The sequence below is a fragment of the Danio rerio genome, chromosome 14, assembly GCF_049306965.1.
Source record: "Danio rerio strain Tuebingen ecotype United States chromosome 14, GRCz12tu, whole genome shotgun sequence".
Taxonomy (NCBI): domain Eukaryota; kingdom Metazoa; phylum Chordata; class Actinopteri; order Cypriniformes; family Danionidae; genus Danio; species Danio rerio.
The window spans coordinates 50,622,304-50,643,954 of NC_133189.1; the positions used below are offsets into that span (position 1 = coordinate 50,622,304).

The 21,651-nt window shown below is 35.5% G+C and overlaps 1 protein-coding gene across 1 annotated transcript; it reads left to right on the forward strand.

Annotated features, from left to right (window-relative positions):
- The first annotated feature begins 6,389 nt into the window (after window positions 1-6,389).
- On the forward strand, window positions 6,390-20,487 carry slu7 (SLU7 homolog, splicing factor). The gene is made up of 16 exons (NM_001007367.1): window positions 6,390-6,461; window positions 6,719-6,873; window positions 9,539-9,692; window positions 9,779-9,859; window positions 11,872-12,036; window positions 12,580-12,648; window positions 12,802-12,831; window positions 12,918-13,043; window positions 13,221-13,318; window positions 15,265-15,332; window positions 15,419-15,558; window positions 15,642-15,803; window positions 17,463-17,567; window positions 18,177-18,251; window positions 18,335-18,448; window positions 20,241-20,487. Exons 2-16 carry the CDS (start codon window positions 6,725-6,727, stop codon window positions 20,418-20,420), a joined length of 1,716 nt encoding a protein of 571 aa, NP_001007368.1. The 5' UTR covers window positions 6,390-6,461; window positions 6,719-6,724; the 3' UTR covers window positions 20,421-20,487.
- Window positions 20,488-21,651: the final 1,164 nt, after the last annotated feature.

Here is a 21,651-nt window from a genome sequence, read left to right on the forward strand (position 1 = left end):
ACACATGTAGGCATATTTTTGAGAAAATAAGGATTTCTTTTAGCCTAAAAAATATATATCTATGGGTTCTATTTTGACGATCCATGTGCAAAGTGCAAAGCACAAGGCACAAACGCATTTAGGGCATGTCAGAATCCACTTTTGCTATTTTAAGGACGGAAAAATCTGCTTTGCGACGTGGCGCATGCATGGTGTTACAGGGTGTAGCTTATTCTCTTAATGAGTTATAGATGTGTTTTGAGAATAAACCAATCACAGTCTCATCTCCCATTCCCTTTGAGAGTCAGTTGCACCGGCCGCACCATAGCACATTTGCTATTTACATGGCGGACTTTGTAAGCGAAAAAACCGAGAGCTTCGCTAGCAATAAAACCGTTAAACATAGCATCTACAGTGCAAGAATGAGAGAAGAGTATCCTCATTATTTACTTCACTTTCACTGTTGTAGGCATAGCCCTCAATTAGCCTACATAATTAATTTCATTTGTTAAGCGCAAAGATTTGTTTCAAAACTATTTCTAAACTCAGTTTTTATTTCCAGCAAATATAAAAATGAAGAACAATAAAGAAGTGTGGTCAGAAAACTGAGTTATATCTAAATACACATGCTATGTCCAATATGGTCTAAAACCTAACAAGTGGACAAATCTCAGCAAAATGTCAAAACGACTCTTGTGCCAAGCTGAAACTAGCAAACAACAATTGCGTCGAGCCTTGCGCCACATTGCACTGTGTATGATAGGGCCCTATGTGACATAAATTAGTATACATTAAAAATCTATGTAATAAAATGTTGTGCATTTGTCTTATGTATGTGTGTTTATAACATATACATAATAAATGCACATACATATATTGTGTCAAAACTAATTTTTATTTCTGGATGGGATTAATCGCAAATAATCTTTGTCCAGGATTACATTTGCTGGTTAATTTCAAGCATTTTTCATTCATATACAACAAATGTATAATTTACAGTAAACTGAATACATTATTTATGTAGAATAATGCAAAATGCATTAATTTGACAAAAGTAACAATTGATTTTGGTACTAATTGTTGTACTAATTGTTGTGTAACTTATCGCTAAACTTATTGAAGCATAACAGTTGACAGTAACAAAGTTGACTTTAACAGTTGACAGTGACAAAGTTGACAGTAAAAGAGTTGACAGTAACAGACTTGGCATTAACATTAATAGAAATGACATGAACAGAGTTGACAGTAACAGACTTGGCATTAACAGAGTTGACATTAACAGAGTTGACAGTAACAGAGTTGACAGTAACAGAGTTGAATAACCGAGTTGACAGTAACAGAGTTGACAGTAACAGAGTTAAATAACAGATCTGAAAAACAGAGTTGAATAAAAGAGTTGACAGTAACAGAGTTGAATAACAGACTTGACAGTAACAAAGTTGAATAACAGAATTGACAATAACAGTGTTGACAGTAACAGAGTTGAATAACAGAGTTGAATAACAGAGTTCACAGTATCAGAGTTGACAGTAGTAGAGTTGAATAACAGAGTTGACAGTAACAGAGTTGAATAACAGAGTTGAATAACAGAGTTTACAGTAAGAGAGCTGAATAAGAGTTAACAGTATCAGAGTTGAATAACAGAGTTGACGGTAACAGAGTTGACATTAAAAGAGTGGACACTAACAGAGTTGAATAACAGAGTTCACAGTAATAGAGTTGACAGTGACAGAGTTGACAGTAACAGAGTTGACAGTGACATAGTTGACAGTGACAGAGTTGACAGTAGCATAGTTGACAGTAGTAGAGTTGAATAACAGAGTTGACATTAACAGCGTTGAATAACAGAGTTGACAGTGACAGAGTTGACAGTGACAGAGTTGACAGTAGCATAGTTGACAGTAGTAGAGTTGAATAACAGAGTTGACAGTAGCAGAGTTGACAGTAGCAGAGTTGACAGTAGTAGAGTTGAATAACCGAGTTGACATTAACAGAGTTCACAGTAACAGTTGACATTAACAGCGTTGAATAACAGAGTTGACAGTAGTGACAGAGTTGAAAGTAGCAGAGTTGAATAACAGAGTTGACAGTAGCAGAGTTGACAGTGACAGAGTTGACAGTAGCAGAGTTAAATAACAGAGTTGACAGCAGTTGACAGTGACAGAGTTGACAGTAGCAGAGTTGAATAACAGAGTTGACAGCAGAGTTGACAGTGACAGAGTTGACAGCAGGGTTGACAGTGACAGAGTTGACAGTAGCAGAGTTGACATTAACAGTTCACAGTAACAGTTGACATTAACAGCATTGAATAACAGAGTTCACAGTAAGAGAGTTCACAGTAACAGAGTTGACAGTAGCAGAGTTGACAGTGACAGAGTTAACAGTAGCAGAGTTGAATAACAGAGTTGACAGTAACAGAGTTGACATTTTCTACCATTTTGTGTGCTTTAGCTTTGGCCTGTCTAAAACACAATTCGATGTATTTTAATCATATTTTCGAATTAAAAATGAATGTAACAGAATTATTACATTGTAAATAATTGTAAATTATTACTATGTAAATTCAGTAACAGAATTTACATTATTAATCTACTATTGGTTTATCCTAAAGATTTTGTACAAATGAATGAGAGAAGTATAAATGACAGTCTAAATAAGTAGAGTGAGAGTCTTTAAGTGAATATTCTCAATATCAAATATGTTTTATATGATTTGCGTAATTATTAAAAACTGAAAATGATAAGTATCATTAACCTTAAATATACCCAAAATTCTAGAATTGCATGCACATGTCCTGTATATACACCGTAATATATGGCTTCCTAACTGGAAAATATGAGTAAATAAATGTATGATTCAAAACTACCCTTAATGTATTTTGACATAAAGCATGGCACTGTATTAATTTGTTAGTGTGTGTCTGAATTTCTGCCATCTCATTTGACTAACAGCTCAGGAAACCACAGTTTACTGTTGTCAGTTCAGACAAAAAAGAAGCTGACAGTAAGAAGCTCCCTATCTTTGTCCAACAGAGTTTCAGTTACTGCACCAGGGTTATTTTTAGACAGTTGTCAGTTTCATGAGTGGAAAGCTTTTGTATTAGATATAAAGAACTAAAACCAAATTGAAAAAATGTCTCACCATTTACTAGCTCTAGTGGTTCTAAATGTTTATGAATTTCTTCTTCTTTTTCTGTTGATCATAAAATGAGACACAATGATTGTAGTGGCAATTTTCTTTAAAGAGGCGCTGTCTGTGGTAAAGAAATAAAGTCTTACCTGGTATGTCTTTTCAAAGTTTTATTCTTTATAAAGAAGGTCACAATCATACAGCTACAACAGTTTCTGCAGAATGAGACACAGAAGCAAAGTGTGCTCACCCTTTTATCTGGTTTGTACTGCTTACAAGGCCAATTCTAATACGGCCCATTCTGTACTGCGTCTGGTGTTTCCGCTGTTTCTGCTCTATGTCCTTTCTCAACATAAACCTAACAACCATAGATCTTACCCAAGCAACCATAAATCTTATTAATGTGAACCCTTTGAGTTAAACATCACATAGCCTTTTAGGAGAATCCTTAGGAGACATGGACCGGATAAACACGTACAGGAATGTGGCTGTATACTAAATTGTACACATTAAGGTGAAAATCAATTCAAGTGACTTTCCCATTTAACTCATACGTCTAAAAATGAGTCGTAAACAAGTTTTCACTACACATGCTTATCTAAAAAATTAATTTCCAATGAATAACAAATAATACCATAGTATAAGATTGTTTAAACTCATATAAACAAGCTTGGAATTCAACACCCACTCTGTTAAGTTCATTAAAGGTGTGTGAAGGTCTGGCTTCAAGGGTTAGTTCACCCCAAAATGAATATTTACTCACTATTTAATCTCCCTCAAGTGGTTTTCATGAGTTTTTTTATTTTATTTTAATGAACGCTAAAGAAAACTTTCTGAGGAAAGTGGAAAACTATGGAGGGCCATCTATCTAGGGCCATATATACTTGCAAAATAAAAGAAAGTTTTGCAAACAAAAAATAAAGTCTTGAGCAAAAAAATAAAAATAAATAAGTGCAAATCTCCAAAAATTGTAAAGCGAAAATTTATTTTTTAGAAATAAAAATTAATTTTCCTAACAAAAAATAAAGAACTCAAAGGGAAAATTAAGTTTGAAGAAAAAAATGAAATTTGCAAACAAAAAAAGAACTGCAAATAAAAATCAAGCAGTGCAAAAATAAATAAAAAAACCTAAATATTTGCAGTTGAAAAAAAAACTAAACATATTGGCAAAAAATTTTTTTATAGCATTGCCTTTACAGAACCTGTCCAGTCAATGGCCTCCATTTAAGCAACGTCATCACCTGGAGACACAGTATCACAGCGCCAATAGACGAATTACGAATTACGGGAGCGCTAGCATTTACAGTAAGGGAATGACATCCGATGCGGTACAGTTTGTTGTTGTATTAGAAAATAAGTTATATTGATTACATATTATACATATTATTAACATAATGCTTCCAGCGAATTATAACAGCATGTCATCCAGTGATAAGCACAGTGATTCGGCAAAATTAACATTAAAGTGAGCGGCGTTCGTCTGACAGGTCCATTTGCGATCACACCCTCCCATTGGAAATTGGATAAGACGAAATGGCCAAGCATCCAGACCCAAATATACAATCTCATTGAAGCTCCAAGTGATTTTACAAGAGAGAAGTTAAAGGCCTACAAGTTTTTGGATGCCTACAATTTTGTTATGTGTGGTCATGTGCAAGAAATAAGGCTCCATGATGACCAGATTCAACACTACATAGAGCTAAAAACTGAGATTCTGCTTAGCCAAAGACAAGGAAAGAAGACGGAGCTGTACAAGACCTGGGTAATCACCAACACGCAAAATGACTGCATTCTGACAGCGAACCTCACCTGTACGGCAGCGTATGTGAACTTACACATTTCTGTAAAGTTGGTTTTATATTCGCACATTCAGACTTTCTCCTTAATAATATCATTTCATAAAAGTATTATTTGCAAACTCCAAATAGTGTAGACATATTAGCAGCCAATGACTGAAAGTACAACATGTTCACAGTCAAATAAACAATGTTAATGTTGGTTTTAAGTCACAGTTGCAGGTTATTCCAGACCGAACATTCAAAGTGTTGTGGTAAACAATATAGGGAGTGTGTCACAAGGTGTCACTGAATGAAAGTGTGAATATAAAACCAAGTTTACCTTAATAACTTACACTTTCACGTTTCATTGTAAGCATTCAGTGTCCGCAGTTTAATTCACCATGTTTCACTTTTTTTGCTGAAATTAAAAACCAATCAATATGCAGTAATGTTTCTGATTCAGCATAGCATGAACTAACATGATATAACATGAGAACTGCAGAGTCCAGCATTTTTAATTAGGTCGTCACTTTATTCAGCTCCCTTTTAGTCAAAGACGTCTGCAGTTGGCATTAAAGCAGTTTGGTGTACGGTAAAAGTTAAGTTTTCTATTTTTGGAGTCGAATTTTGCATCCTACCGCACAACACGACATGTTTGCTATTGCAGCCAGTCTTTTTTTGCAACCAGGGACTCATGTGACGTCATGTGTGACGCAGGTTGGTAATTCTTCTGTAGGTCCAGGTCTGCCGTAAGCAATCAACTTCCCTTGACTCCGCCCCCTTGTCAAATCAGGGCCACAAGGTGAGACGCGCAGAAACGTGAAGTGCAAAGCGAAAACAGCATCGTAAACTCACGGTTGACTAAAATGCAAATCAAAATGAGCATTGCAATTGACTGGATGGGTTTTGTAAAGGCAATGCTATAAAAATGTTATGCAAATATGTAGTTTTTTTATTGCAATAATTTAAGATTTTTTTTTTTTTCAAAACTATATTTTTTGTAGTTATTTATTTTTGTAAGCAAAATTATATTTTATTTCTTTATTTCTCATTTTCACTTTGTGATTTTTTTAATGATTTGCATTTTTTGTTTTATTTTTTTGCTCAATACTTTCTTGTTAGCAAAACTTTCCTTTATTCTACAAGTATGTATGGCCCTAGATTAACTCCATAGAAAACCTGTAACCATTAGCTTCCACTGTAGCATAAATAAAATGTGGATATGTGAACTAGTCTAGAGGTAAATGTGGACTATGGAAGTCAATGGGTACAGGTTTCCAACCTTCTTCAAAATTCCTTCTTTAGTGTTCAACAGAAGAAAGAACCTGGACCTAAGGAGTGAATAAATAATGAGTTTTCTTTTTTGGGGGGTGGACTATCCCTTTAAAGTTTAAAGACAGTGAAACTTCAGTCCAGCTGAGGGCGACACGCAAATACATGCCAGACGTCACAGCGAGCAGGAAAGGAAGTCGTCAGTCACCCGGAAGTTCGCGCAACACGCTTGTAAACAACTCGCGAGGACAAACCACAGACTTAAATATATATGATCGTTTGTTGGATTTAACGAAACATCAGGTAAAATAACGAGTTATTGTGCAATACGCTGTACTGACTTTCATTGGTCACGTCATATCAACGTCAAACACATCTTTAACGTTAAATAATAGGAAATGTTGAGTGCGTAACGGGTTTAACATTAGAGCATACAGCTTTCTATTCTCTGCTTTAATTGTATACATTTAGATTGTTGACGTGTTAAGCGTGTTTTCCGTGTTTACAGCATTTTATTTGAGAATTTGAACGTGATGTTATGTGTAATTATTGTACGTTAGCTGATCATGGCGGCGGAGGCGGGTAAAGCGTCAGAAGGGATGGTAGATCTGGAAGAGCCGAAGAAAATGACCAGGGAAGACTGGAGGAAGAAGAAAGAGCTGGAAGAGCAGAGAAAATTGGGAAATGCTCCAGCTGAAGTCGACGAGGAGGGAAAGTATGTTGAACAAATGAATGATGCATGATATGCACACACACCAGACAAGTCTTGTGGTTTTAGAAGCAACAAATAATAACTTGACTTCTAGTTGATCATTTGGTATCAGAAGTGGCTTATATGAAAGGGAAAGGCCTCTAGATTACGCTTATTTTCCCAAAATAAAATATGATCATGGCTTGATTTATAATTATTTCATTAGGACAGTAAGGTCTGACTTTGCTTAGACAAAAGTCTTGTCACATAACAGAAATAATATACAGTATAGAATATAAAGTCATCCTGCAGTGGAGACAGAATGAATATTGTGTCTGACTCCCATGAGCTTGGAGGACTGCATCCATACATCTCTGCAATGACTCAAATCACTTATTTAAAACGTCATCTAAAATGGCAAAGAAAGCGTTCATGCAGGACTCCCAGAGTTCATCAAGATTTTTTGGATTCATCTTCAATGCCTCCTCCTCCTCCATCTTAACCCAGACGTGCTTAATAATGTTCATGTCTGGTGACTGGGTTGGCCAATCCTGGAGCACCTTGACCTTCTTTGCTTTTAGGAACTCCAGATAAACTTGCAAACCCCCATCCTGAATGTAACCCCAAACCATAAATTTTCCTTCACCAAACTTGACTAGTTTCTGTGAGAATATTGGGTCCATGTGGGTTCCAATAGGTCTTCTGCAGTATTTGTGATGATTGGGATGCAGCTCAACAGATGATTCATCTGAAAAAATCGACCTTCTGCCACTTTTTCAAATTATCAAATAAAAGTTAAGTTATTATTTGTTGCTCTTACAACTGGGATCAACAACAAGACTTTTGCCAGGTAGTGTAGACATTACCTAAATAACTGCAGGTTAATTATGTTTATGTACAATAATACTTTAACTGTTAAAAGTTATTAGTAACTAATAAACTTGTGGTAAGTAAAAACCCTTCAGTTTTCTGAATTTGATTGTAATGCAATAATGTGCACCTTTTGTAAAGCTGTTTGAGACTATAATTATTGTGGAAAGCGCTGTACAAATAATCTTTAATTGAATATTTGTTTTAGGCATGGGCCAATATAAGATTCTGACGGTATGAATACCTTGCATACAAATATGTTCTTTTTAAATGTCTGGGTAAAAAACAGCAACATTTTTTCCCTTATTGAACACTGTATTTTATTTTAATAAAAATGTAAAATATTCTGGAACATCGTCATTAGTTTTGAAAACAGATTTCTTTACAACTTAGGCCCCGTTTACACTAGTGCGTTTTAGTTTGAAAACGCATAAGTTTTGCTACGGTTACGCCATCCGTCCACACTACGCCGGAGTTCTCGAGCGCCGAAAACGGAGCTTTTTGAAAACGCTGGAGAAGCCGTTTTCATTTTAAAACGCTGCTGCTCCGTCTCAGTGTGGATGGGGAAAGACGGAGACATCTGAAAACGGAGGCGGGGCTGCAAACGTTCGCCTCTCTGATTGGGGCTTTTCCTCAATATTAAGTAGCCCACACACAGTTCAGTCTCGCATCCTCTTCTTGTAAGTTAAGACTTCGCAAGTTTGATCAAGGCTGCAGTCTCCCCTTTCTCAGTTTGATATGGAAAACATACCGAGGACACGGGTAAATCTTCTAAGGGAACAGTGTACTTTATAACTTCATTCACATCACCTTGGCTACGTTGTTTCACTTTCTCAACAATAAAATGTAAACATGATTTAAGGAACTGCCTATTTTCATTTTAATATTAGCAACTTAACAGACAGCAGAAATGTAGAGGCGCCGTGCTGCATGAGCATCATCTTCACTGTGTGGATATTTATAACAAAACGGAGCCGATAACAACTGCCTCCTTTCAATTTCAGTGAAAATACGAAACACACCCTCTCTTTTGCTGAATATCAGTTTTAATAATCGATAATTATAAAAGTATAACATACAATAAGTTTATACATTGTAGGAAATAAAGACGAGCGATCAGTCAATGTACCTGGATTAATCATTAACTTATCTTTGCGCTTAACCAAAACATGTTACCCGTAAACAAGTAACTTAATAGATGTCAATGACCAAAGTCAGGGAATTGGCCTATGTCGTTAGATAAAGACAACAACATGAATGAAATATCACGTTTAGCAAATATAGTGAGATTAGATCCAGCGGGAGATGCGTGATGAGCATTCCGACAAGCAGATCTATCTGGGTAGAAATGCTGGAGCGCTTGCCCGAGAGTGTGTGTGTGGTCACGTGATGTGCGTTTTCAGCGTTTTGGTGTGGACGGAGAGCAGTTCAGAAACGCTGGGTAAAACGCGGTGTGGACGCGGATCGTTTTCATTCTACAACGCCGTTTTAAAACTAAAACGCACTGGTGTAAACGGGGCCTTAAAAAAGGCATCTTTGGACATCTTTCTTTTCTTTGGATATAAAGTCAGCTACTATACTGTTCATGTCTATAGCATGTTTGGATGTTGATGCATAAACTGTTTAATTTTCAAATGTTCAATTTTTAAATGCAATTTCAGACCAAATATTCAAAGTACTATGGTAAACAATATAGGGAGCGTGTCACAAGTCATCACTGAACGAATGTGCAAATATAAAACCAACTTTACCTCAATCATGTTTACTTGTCTTGCATGTGACTACTTTGATTTCTCTCACCATAATATTTTGTTTCCAGGGACATCAACCCTCATATTCCCCAGTACATCTCGTCTGTCCCTTGGTACATTGACCCTTCAAAGAGACCCACCCTTAAGCATCAGAGACCCCAGGAAGAGAATCAGAGCAAGTTTGCGCCCATTGGAGACTGGTATAAGAGAGGTGTACAAGAAGTAAGCCCTTCTCCTGCCTATATATTTATAAGCTTTAAAGACATTTAGTGTGTAAAACCCCTTTTCATTGCCCTTCTGTCATTTAGAAATCAGTGAACACGAAATACAGAAAAGGAGCATGCGAAAACTGTGGCGCCTTGACACATAAGAAGAAAGATTGTTTGGAGGTAAGTGGTTTATACAACAATGTTATGATACATGCATGGATAGGTTGTCATTACCAAATAATGTTTGGTTTTAGGTCATTAAATTGATTTTTAAACTTAAAAAAGAAACTAATGCATACAGTTATTTAACAAGTATGCAGTACAATTCATCAAAAGAGACACTTAAGACATTTTTTAGTTTCAAATAAAAATTATTCATTAGAGAATCATGAAAAATGAGTCACAGCCTCTAAAAAACATTAACCAGCAAAACTGTTTTCAACTGATTATAATACTTTCTGGTGGAGGTCTGAACCTAGACTGGTCTCACAGTTCGGTTACGATCATCATGACATCGATTCGGTTAAATTTGATATCACGGTGCATTGATGATGCTTTCCATTCACAATTTTATATTTTACTTTACAGCACAAGAATTCTTGTATTAAAATTGATAAATGCATTTATATATTATTTGTAATACAATTTTGTCCTTTAATACAGCAGTCAGATATATGAACTGTACCTTTACTTTTACCTGCTCAAAGAAAACACTCTTTTTAAATGTATCAAACAAAACTAAAGTATATGCACAGAGGACAACATGAGCATGTATAGCAAACAAACTAATGTATATATTATCGGATTATTACATATAAAATTGCTTTTTGAGCACTGTCGAGCGAGATTTGAATTGCCTATGATTGGTCACGCGCTCAACAGAAAGGGCTGCGATTGGCTTTAACGCTTTCGCGCTGTTCATCGATGAGTGACTGATAATCAGCACGCCAGTGCTCCCCACACATAGTCTTTACTTGGGCGGGCCGCCCAGGTATATTAATGGCACTTTTACTTAGAAAAACGATACTATATACTCGGAGACGACGAAATGACGTCTAAACTGGCTGCAAAATATATGTACACCCTTAGTAATGGTTAACCAACACATTTGCTTTGTTAAAAAAAAAGTACTCTTTTAATCTTGAAATTACGATCATTTTTAGAAATACTGTCTGTCTTTACTAACTTTTCTGTCATTTATTTCTCATTTGCTGATTAGTTTATTAATTTGATGATGTTAATATATTACATATGCTATTTTATATACAATTCTAAAATGCTTTGGCATTCAAATTTACTTTGAACTTGAAGGAGAGAGAGAGAAGCAGATTTGACCTGTCAGTGGGTGCACATGGCTCCTGATTTGGCTGACATGGCTTTTTTATTTCAGTCTTTTTTAAACAGCCTTTTTTTTACTTTAATCCATTGAAAAGAAACAGTGTCATAACAAATACAACTATTATTAACAATACAATTATGTTTTGTGGCATATATTTAGCTATTTATGTGATTTGGGTAAATGTTGTGTTTTGATCCGGCTACCAAAACCTCACTCTGCAAACACGCTCATGTCTGGATCCACAAGTATCGCTGTAACAGACGAGAGGAGAGGAAATGTTACCTCATGACAGCAGGCCAAAGGTCCAGAGCAAGAGAGAAAAGCAGAAAAGGAGTTTACAGCTTTCGCTTTCTCAATAGCAGTGGAATAGGGGCTTTCGCTGTAACTTCAGTGTCAGTAATATATTGTCCACCAAACTCACAAGCAGTGAATTGTGCACAGTTGTCTGCTTTTTAAGTAGTTGAAGTATTTTAATTACTCGCGGTCGCCTCCCTCGTCAGAGTAGGCTACCGCAATATAGCGCATAAGATAAATGACGTCAGTACGCAATAACCGGTTATGATTATTACTGAACCAATACCAAATTGTCCACGTCTACATCACGGTGTATCGAAGAAACAATTATTTTGACACCCCTACTTTCTGGAGAAGCAAATCAGCATATTTAAATGGTTTCTGAAAGGGAAAATGTGACTCAATTCAAACATGGCATCAAATGAATAAATTATAATTTTGAAAAAATATATAAAACTGAAATCATTTAGTTAAAATTGTAAATTGTTGAAATTGAGAAATATTTCTATATAATAATCTTACATTAAAATGAAATTATGTCCAAAAATGTTTTTCACAGAGACCCCGAAAGGTTGGAGCAAAGTTTTCTGGCACAGGCATCGCACCGGATGAGCACCAGCAGGTTCAGCTCTCGATGGATTATGATGGAAAGAGAGATCGCTGGAATGGTTATGATCCTGATGAGCACATGCGCATTGTAGAGGAATATTCTAAAGTGGATCTGGTGAGTCAAACATACTGTTGGATATGTTTGTGTGTTTATGTTCATTCCATAATAATGACCAGGGTAAGAAATGAGCGGATATAGACCATGATGATGCATTTACATTAACATTTGTGGATCTTATGTTACACAATTATAGTTTTGGCAATAGTCAAAATTATTAATATTTCCTTTATGCCCAAAATCATTAAAAATATTAAGTAAAAAATTATGTTCATTTGAAGACATTTTATGAATTCCTTACTATAAATTTATAAAAATATAATCTTTAAAGTGATTTTTCTCATTATTTTTTATTTATCTTTTTAAACCTTCTGATTGCAGATTTCAAATATTTTTATCAATCAAATTTTGTCCTATCCTAATAATGTATACATCTTATTTAGTCAGTTTTTTTTTGCTGTGTATCAGTTTCAATATAAATCAAAATGACTGGTTTTGTGCTCTAAGGTCACGTTTATTGATTCAGCAGATGTTTTTGAGCGACTTACAATCAAGGATAAAGGAAGCATGTCTAATTATTATCTAATTTTATCCCCACAGGCAAAGCGCACTCTCAAAGCTCAGAAACTCCAAGAGGAGTTAGCATCTGGTAAACTAATGGATCAAGCTGTAAGTCTTTACAATATACTTTATTTTCTAGATGTTTTTACACATTCATTTTTTAAGCATGTGATATTTGTCACGTAAAAATGTGTGCTATAAAGTTTGATTTGATTACATTTATTATCTGTGTTTATAATTCTATATGTTTCAATCTTGCAGAACTCACGAAAGCATGAGGAAGCAGTACAGGTATATATCATGATGTGCAGCTGGATTATAAAATAAAACTCAATGTTAAAAGCCACTAACTTGATTCAACTTTTTTCCCTGAACAGGACCACAGCAGTGAAGATGAAGATGAGGACAAATATGTTGATGACTTTGACATGCCTGGACAAAACTTTGACTCCAAGAGAAGAATCACAGTTAGAAACCTGAGAATCCGAGAGGACATCGCCAAGGTAATTATAGCAAATACAATTCTGGACGTGTTGTTACTCATTTTACTATAAATATGTTTACAATTTGATGAGCTAAAATAAACAACATTTCTCATGAGTACCATAAATATGATTCATTTTGTCATCAGCATGGTCTGTTGTAGTAACATAGATGCTGTTGCTGTTCTTATTGTACAGTACCTCAGAAATCTGGATCCAAACTCCGCCTACTACGATCCTAAGACTCGAGCCATGAGGGAGAACCCATACTCCAACACTGGAAAGAATCCAGAAGAGTAAGTGCATTCCTCAATTCTTCAGCCTGCAGTCATGGCGATGGGAAAATCAATTCCAAGCCAGTCATGCAAAAACATTTACTTTTTATGGAAGCAAAGATATTGGTTTGTTGGCTTCTTGTGAATTCACCGTATGTCTCCTCAATTGTCAATCACTTTGGACTAAAGTGTCTGCTAAATATAAAAGTAAAATGCTTATTATAGGAAGCGTGCCAGTTGTGTACTTGCATATTTTCTTTACTATATAAAATTAGTAAGTTATTACATGGCTGTCTGGAATCCTTGATTCTGATTGGTCAATCACAACATTCCAAGATATGTTATTCTCAGATAACAACCTCTAAGCCTAATAAGACGGACTCGTCCATATTTGTATGCTTATTTTTCACTCTGTTGGTCTAGTTTTTAACAGCAGACAGCGATCCAGACTAGTTTAACAACAGACTGCAAGCACTCTGGAACCAATGTTTTAGAATTATAATAGTCACCCACGGACATAGTCATCACCAAATATAAATCAGAGGTCTTTCTCATATGTAGCCTCATTTCAATTGTCAAGGGTTGTAAAATATATCTATACTATATCAGAAGTCGCATTTACCAAAAAGTTAATAGTATTATAATGTCATTTTTTAATGGTTTGGGCAACATGCTTTCCCTTTTGTAATTAACATGAAATGCTCTTTTTACCGTTAGGGATGATATCTCGTCCTCTTCATCATACCCTTTTCTTATAGCCATACATGCATTACATAACCATAATAAACTGTGATATTACCTGGGGGCTGTTCCATAAATCAAGCTTACAGAAAAAGCCAGGCTTATTTTGGTGAGTCAGGTTTATTAATGGTGAATTCGGTTTCATAAATCAGATTTACGATAGTTCAAACTCAGTTACTCTGGCAACTTATGCTGGGAAACTAGCCTGGTATGGGGCAGGTTAACTAACTCTCAGGCTAAGTCTTAAGTTAATCAAAGCTTAATCAAAGTAATGTTAACATTCACCTGCTGTAATTTGATGCCATTTTAATTCACTTAACCTCGTAATACTGATTAAAACTTTATAGTCACTTAATACGAGTCACTTAAAACGATAATAATTTAAATTCAAGTAAGTTATTGCAAACGAAGAGAATACAAACTACAACATTTCAACTAAATATATATATATATATATATACATATACATACATACATACATATATATATATATATATATATATATATATATATATATATATATATATATATATATACACACACATACAATATATGTATTTTTTTATGTTTCTGTTTCAGCTTTCTCTCTTGCTTTCTTGCAAACTGTATTATTTGATTATTATGTTTAAATTATGTATGAACTCTAAAAACTGATGCTGCTCACTCGTTGTGAACAGCTGTGTCTCATTTCAGAGCTCTTTCAGTTCTCGAATCTCCCATGGTAGCACACAACATAATCGATGCATCTATGCTCGACCTTTAAAGTTTCACGACAGTTATGTGCACGAGCAGTTTTCTAGATTATTTAAACTGAACTCAGATTAGTTCGATCAAATGATCTTCACTTACTGTTATGAAATCAATTTAAGCGTGGACGTTTAGTTCGGCTCATTGAAGTCAGGCATTTGACTTTAATCCCCGCTTTTCTAAATGACTTTTATGAAACAGCCCCCTGGTTTGTTAGTTTGTTGAATCATATTGCTATCTTGCTACAACCAAACCGCTACAGAGTTTGTTTTAACCGAGCCGAGACCACCTCACATTTAAGTGATCCCAAGCCAATTGTTTTGGTGCAGATCAGAACTCGATTGCGGTGTTCACATATGCCCTATGAACTGTGCTAACAGGGGCAAACAAATCAGGCTCTGAAACTAACATCTAGGTGTTAAAGCACCCATGCCTATTTCTATAATACTGTCCTCAATCTAATGTGTTTACCTTGGCAGGGTGGGCTACGCTGGAGACAACTTTGTGCGCTATTCTGGAGATACTATTTCCATGGCCCAGACTCAGCGTGAGTTTTCTTGGTTTGTCACATCATACATAAACTCCTGTTTACCTGATGTCGGTCTGACATGGTTTTGTGTGTCTCCTCTGCAGTCTTTGCTTGGGAAGCTTATGAGAAGGGATCAGAAGTTCACCTCCAGGCAGATCCAACAAAGCTGGAGCTTCTCCATCAGTCCTACAAAGTCAAGAAGGACGATTTCAAAGAGAAGCAGAAAGAGACTATTTTGGAAAAGGTATTGTTTAGATTGTTCTTAATTGGAGAAGTGTGATAGCTGAAATGGGGGTGCTGATGGTGTGTTGTTGCTTTTCTCTGCAGTACGGCGGGTCTGAACACTTGGACGCTCCTCCGCGAGAGCTGCTGTTGGCTCAGACAGAGGAATATGTGGAGTACTCTCGACACGGGGCCGTCTTAAAAGGACAGGAGAAGGCTGTGGCTCAGTCAAAATACGAGGAAGACGTGCTCAATAATAACCACACGGTATGCAACGAGGAAGAAGAGCTGTGGTGAACAATCGTTATGCTGTGTTCACACCAGACGCGGAACAGATCCGAATAGTGCAATGTAGCCTTGCGTAAATAGACTTGTGAACATTTGAGAGTACTCGCTTCAATTCGTGTCATGGGCAGGGCTTCTGTCTGCCTGGTGACTGTAGTTTCATTGCTAAATGGCTAACATGGATTTTATTTAGAAAATAACTGTGTTTATGTGCTTTATGAAGGCTGAAAATACGTTTGGGGCTGTGTCCGAGTCCACTAGATCCTTTCAGAGGTGCACCCAGCTCTGTGAGCTCATAAACTCCTCCAGAAACTTAACCTGGATGATGGAAGCATTCAGCGGTGCTTCTGAATGAGCCGAGCCCAGTTTGATGAACAGTTGTCAGTGTGTGCAGGAAGATTTTCCCCCGGGTCACCAACAACAGGCGCTACGTCATAATCACGCCCCCACAAGAGCAAGCTCCTGATTGGTTAACGCGGCGCAAATGTCCGCTGAAGTTCAGATTTTCAGACTTGAGCGATTTGTGCGAAACGCGTGCAAAACGCTCAATTCGCACCGCGCGTATCGTGTCGTTCATGCAATTTGCGCCATATACGCGCGTCATTCTCGCGTATCGCGCTGCAAGGTTTCTATTCGCGTTTCTGCATTGACTTAACATGTAAATCACTCGCGCTTGATGCTTCTTCCGCATCTGGTGTGAACACAGCATTAGACAGATCAAATCACAATTCATGAGCTTAGTTTTAACACCAGATGGCGCTCTAGGCTAGTTTTTAACACTAAATGGTGTACTCTAGGCTAGTTTTGAACGGTGGATGGGGCTCTAGGTTAGTTTTTACCAACAGATGTCACTCTAGGCTAATTATTAACAGCAAATTATGCACTCTAGGCTAGTTTTTATCAGCATATGGCAATCTAGGCTTTTTTTTAACAGCAGATGGTGCTCTAGGCTTTTTTTAACAGCAGATGTTGCTCTGGGATAGTTTTAACACCAGATGGTGCACTCTAGGCTAGTTTTGAACAGTAGGCATCACTCTAGGCTAGTTTTTAACAGCAGACGATGAGCTCTAGGCTAGTTTTTGACAATAAACTGCACTTTAGGCTAGTTTTTAATCAGCACATGGCGCTCTAGGCTAGGTTTTAACACCAGATGGTGTACTCTAGGCTAGTTTTTAACCAGTGGGTGGTGCTCTAGGCAAGTTTTTAACATCAGACTTCGCTCTAGACAAGTTTTTAACAGAAGATGATGCACTCTAGGCTAGTTTTTATAAGCATATGACAATCTAGGCTAGTTTTTAACAGCAGATGGCACTATAGGCTAGTTTCTAACACCAAGTGGTGCACTCTAGCCTAGTTTTGAACAGCAGGCATAGCTTTAGGCTAGTTTTTAACAGCATATGATGCGCTCTAGACTAGTTTGTAACAACAGACTGCACTTTAGGCTAGTTTTTGTCAGCAGATGGCACTCTAGGCTAATTTTAACAGCAGATGGTGCTTTATGTTGGTTTTTAACATCAGATGATGCACTGTATGCTAATTTTTTAACAATCATTTGCTGACAATGATGATTGATTGTGTTTAATAAATGATGAGGTTTGAAGTAAAGTTTGATTTTGTTTTATGAATGTTGTTGTTTTTTAGTGTATCTGGGGATCATATTGGAAAGATGGCTACTGGGGTTACAAATGCTGCCACTCCATGGTGAAGCAAAGCTACTGTACAGGAGAAGCTGGCAAGAAAGTAGTGGTGAGTATGAAATGTTTCTTTATTTAAAATATGATTTTGCAATTCAGAAAGTTTAAAACCTCTTAATTTTTTTTCAATTATGTAAAGTCATATTTATGTATTCTTAACAAGATACTTTTTATGACCCAAACTTATAGAATTATATATATATATATATATAGTGATCATATTAATTTACTTATATTCATAATAATTAAAAGGTTTTAGTTGACAAATGGGTAAAAATGGGTAAAATCAAGTCATTATTTGACGGATAAAAGGCAAAATATAAAGAAATAAAATAATTAAATAGTATTTTCTTGCTGCACTGTGATCTTTAGATAGTCTTTTTTTTAACGTCATAAAATTTATTTATTCTAAATATACCTGACAAAAATTTGTTTGCAGGATTAATTTGATCATTATTGATCATGATCATTATGCTTAATGACATTTTAGTGGTAAACCACACACTCAAATGTATTGGTTAAAAATAAATAAAGCTGTAATAAAGATTTACAGTTTGATACTTTATTGTTTTTGATGATTCATATATATTTATTATTATATACATGTTCCGTCTTTTTTCTTTTTTATCCAAAATCCATTCTCTGTTTTTGTTATTTTCAGAGTAATTCTTGTACTCCATTTGAAGAGGATGTGGAGGAGGCGCAAACAAGCGAAGAACCAAAGACTCTTTTACAGGTACATTACCATCACTCCCATATTTCCTGCAATCACTCCACAATGTCTGAAGATGATTGCGTTAAACTGAAACGTTTTCACAGATGCACCAGGAAAAATTGAAAGACAAGAAAAAGAAGAAAAAGAGCAAGAAGCACAGAGATTCAGACAGCAGCGACGAGGAGGACGAAGCCAAAAAGAAAGAAAAGCTGAAGAAGGTGAGAAGCTGTTCATGTTTACTGCCACACATACATGCATACACACACACACACACACATACATAATCATATCCTTGATCGGGGTTCAAACTGGTGCTGGAAATCCTTAAAAATGCTTGAATATTAATCTAGCGTTTTCAAGGTTTAAAAAGTGCTTAGATTTTAGATAAAAGGCTTGAAACTGCTTAATGTTATTGTGTTGCTTTGATAATATTTTATCTTACTAAAAAGTAAATAATAGTTTACTATTTAAATAATATAAAAATATTTTATTTTAATGCTTTTGCATAAAAAAAATAGCATGATCTGACTGTCTTTATTTATTGATTGATTTTATTTGTGTGTGTGTGTATATGTGCTCTTTGATTAATGCATGGAGATTACATTTTATTAGTGAACAATGTATAAAATTATATTAAATAATAGATTATGATAAAAAAATGACCCATTTAAAATGTAAGTGACAATAATTTAGCGTTTGGATGAGGGCAGACATCACAGATTTTTCTTAGAAATACTAGACTATAACAAATAAATTCCGATGTAATGTGCGTAAGTGCCTGTAGTGTGATCTGCCTGCTTGATTTTGTTATTTATTTATTTTTTGTATATAAAATAGTAATTTAATTTTTTATATGTATCTATGCCCTTTGATTAATGCATTGAGATTAAATTTAATTAGTGAAGAATGCATGGAAATATAATAAATATAAACCTATGATGAAAGGTGACACTTAATATGCGAATATATCACATTTTCAAGGGTAAATGACAATAATTTAATGTTGGGAAAAGGTCAGTCATCACAGATTTTCCTTAAAATACTATACTGTAACAAATACAATCTAACTTAACATGCGCAAGTGCATGTAGTGTGATCTGTCTGTCTTTTTATTTATTTTTTTATTCAGTTTAAATGTATCTGCGCCCTTTGATTAATTGACTGAGATTATAATTCTTAGTGAACAATGCATGACGTTATTATAAATTTAAACTTAAGATAAAAAAAAAATGACACTTAAGATACGGGAAAATGACATTAAAAAGAGTAAATGACTGTAATTCAGTGTTGCGATGAGGGCAGATATCACAGATTTGCCTTAGAATACTACACTATAACTAATAGAGTCTGATTTAACATGCACAAGTGCCTGTTGTGTGATCTGTCTGTCTTTTTTTTGTTGTTAATTTTTTTAAATAAATATATATATATATATATATATATATATATATATATATATATATATATATATATATATATATATATATATATATATATATATATGAAAGATGACATTTAAATGAGTAAATGACAATAATTCTGTGTTTTGGTATGTCCAGACATCACAAAATTTGCTTATTATACACTGGGAAAAAAGAATTCTGTTTTTTTTTTTTTTTTACTAAATTTTAGGTAAGTGGTTGCAAACTCTTATATGGCCTGAATTTAAACAAATTAGATGTAGTAATATTCAACTTAATTTGTTGTTTAAAGTCAGCCAAAATAAATAGTTTGCAACCACTCACCTTAAAAAATGTAATAAGTCATATGAATATTTTTTTCAGTGTAGAATACTATAACAAATAGCATCTGATATAATTTAATGAAGTATTCACAAGTATAAAAATAAGTCATTTGCCACATTTGTACAGTGCTGGGGAAATTGTGACAATCCACTGGGAATGTTTTAAAAGTGCCTATATTTGACTTTGGAAAAGGCGTAAGAGCCCTGCTTCATCTGTGCTACACAAAGGCCTATTGTGAAGGAAAATAATGTGCGTGTTTGTGCAGGCATTAAGTGCGGAGGAGCAGAGGCTGAAGCAGGTGGCTGAACTCATGCAGGTGGATGAGAGGAAACGGCCGTACAACAGCCTGATGGAGGTGCGCGAGCCCACAGAGGAGGAGATGGAGGCTTTCCGAATGAAACGCTGCCGGCCCGACGACCCCATGGCCTCTTTTCTGGGCCAGTGAACAAAAAACAAGTGTCTTTTTCCAGCAGGCACCAAGATCTTATTGTCTCTCAGTGTAAAAAAAAAAACTGCTACTGCTAAATCTGTGTTACGCAAAGATCAAACATTGGTCTCATACAAGCATGCAAATCTTCTGCTTTGTATAAATCTGCTTTTAGTCATTTGTTTTCTCATGGTTGTCCTAAAAATATGTGTGGTATTCATTACAGATACCTTTAGTCTTTAATTATAAAGCACCCCATAGATTGCAAATAGGTTCTGTATAGTGAATCATCTGTTTTGATTTAATAGTTTGTTGCATTCTTTTATTTTCAAGCTATTTAAAGGGACAGTTCACCCAAAAATAAATTCTGTTAATATTTTTTTCCACCCTTCACTTGTTTTAAAGCAACACAAAAGAAGATACTTTAAAGAATGTTGGAAACGTGTAACCATTGACTTCCATGGTATTTCTTTTCCTACTATGGCTGTCATGGTCACCGGTTTGCAACATTCTTCAAAATATCTTCTTTTGTGTTAAAAAAAAAACAATGTCAAACTGGTTTGAAACGAGTCTTGGGCGGGTAAACGATGACAATTTTAATTTTTGGGTGAACTATCCCTTTAAATGAAATCATAATAGACAAACCTGACTAGTGTTTGACATTAAACATTTCTATTTAAACTTAAACATGTCTATGCTTGGGTTTGTTATGTTTCTGTTTTTTCAACATGCAATCCGTGGTCAATCTTATACTCGGAACAGTGTCTGAAGTGTAAGTTTATATAATCAAGTTATACACTGCCTGGTCGGAAAAAAGTTTGGTTAATAAGCAAGAAGAGTCTATTATTGGATCTGCATTGTTGTGATTAATGTTTCTGGCAACAGTTTGATGTTATAGGGCTCTATTTTGACAGTCCACAAAACGCAGGGCGCAAACGCTTTCAGGGCGTGTCAGGATGCATTTTTGCTAATTTAAGGACGGGAAATCTGCCTTGTACCATGGCGCATCATCTTAAAGGGTTAAGTTTATTTTCTTAATGAGTTATAGGTGTGTTTTGAGAATAAACCAATAAGAGTCTCATCTCCCATTCCCTTTAAGAGCAGCTGCGTCGCGCCTAGAGCGCATTCGCTATTTACAGGACGCAAAGTAAGTCTAAGTGGAAAAAATGAGCATTTCACAAGCAAAAAGTTAACAGTTACAGTTTCTTAACAGAAAACTGTTAAACAGAGCATCTACTGTGTGAGAATG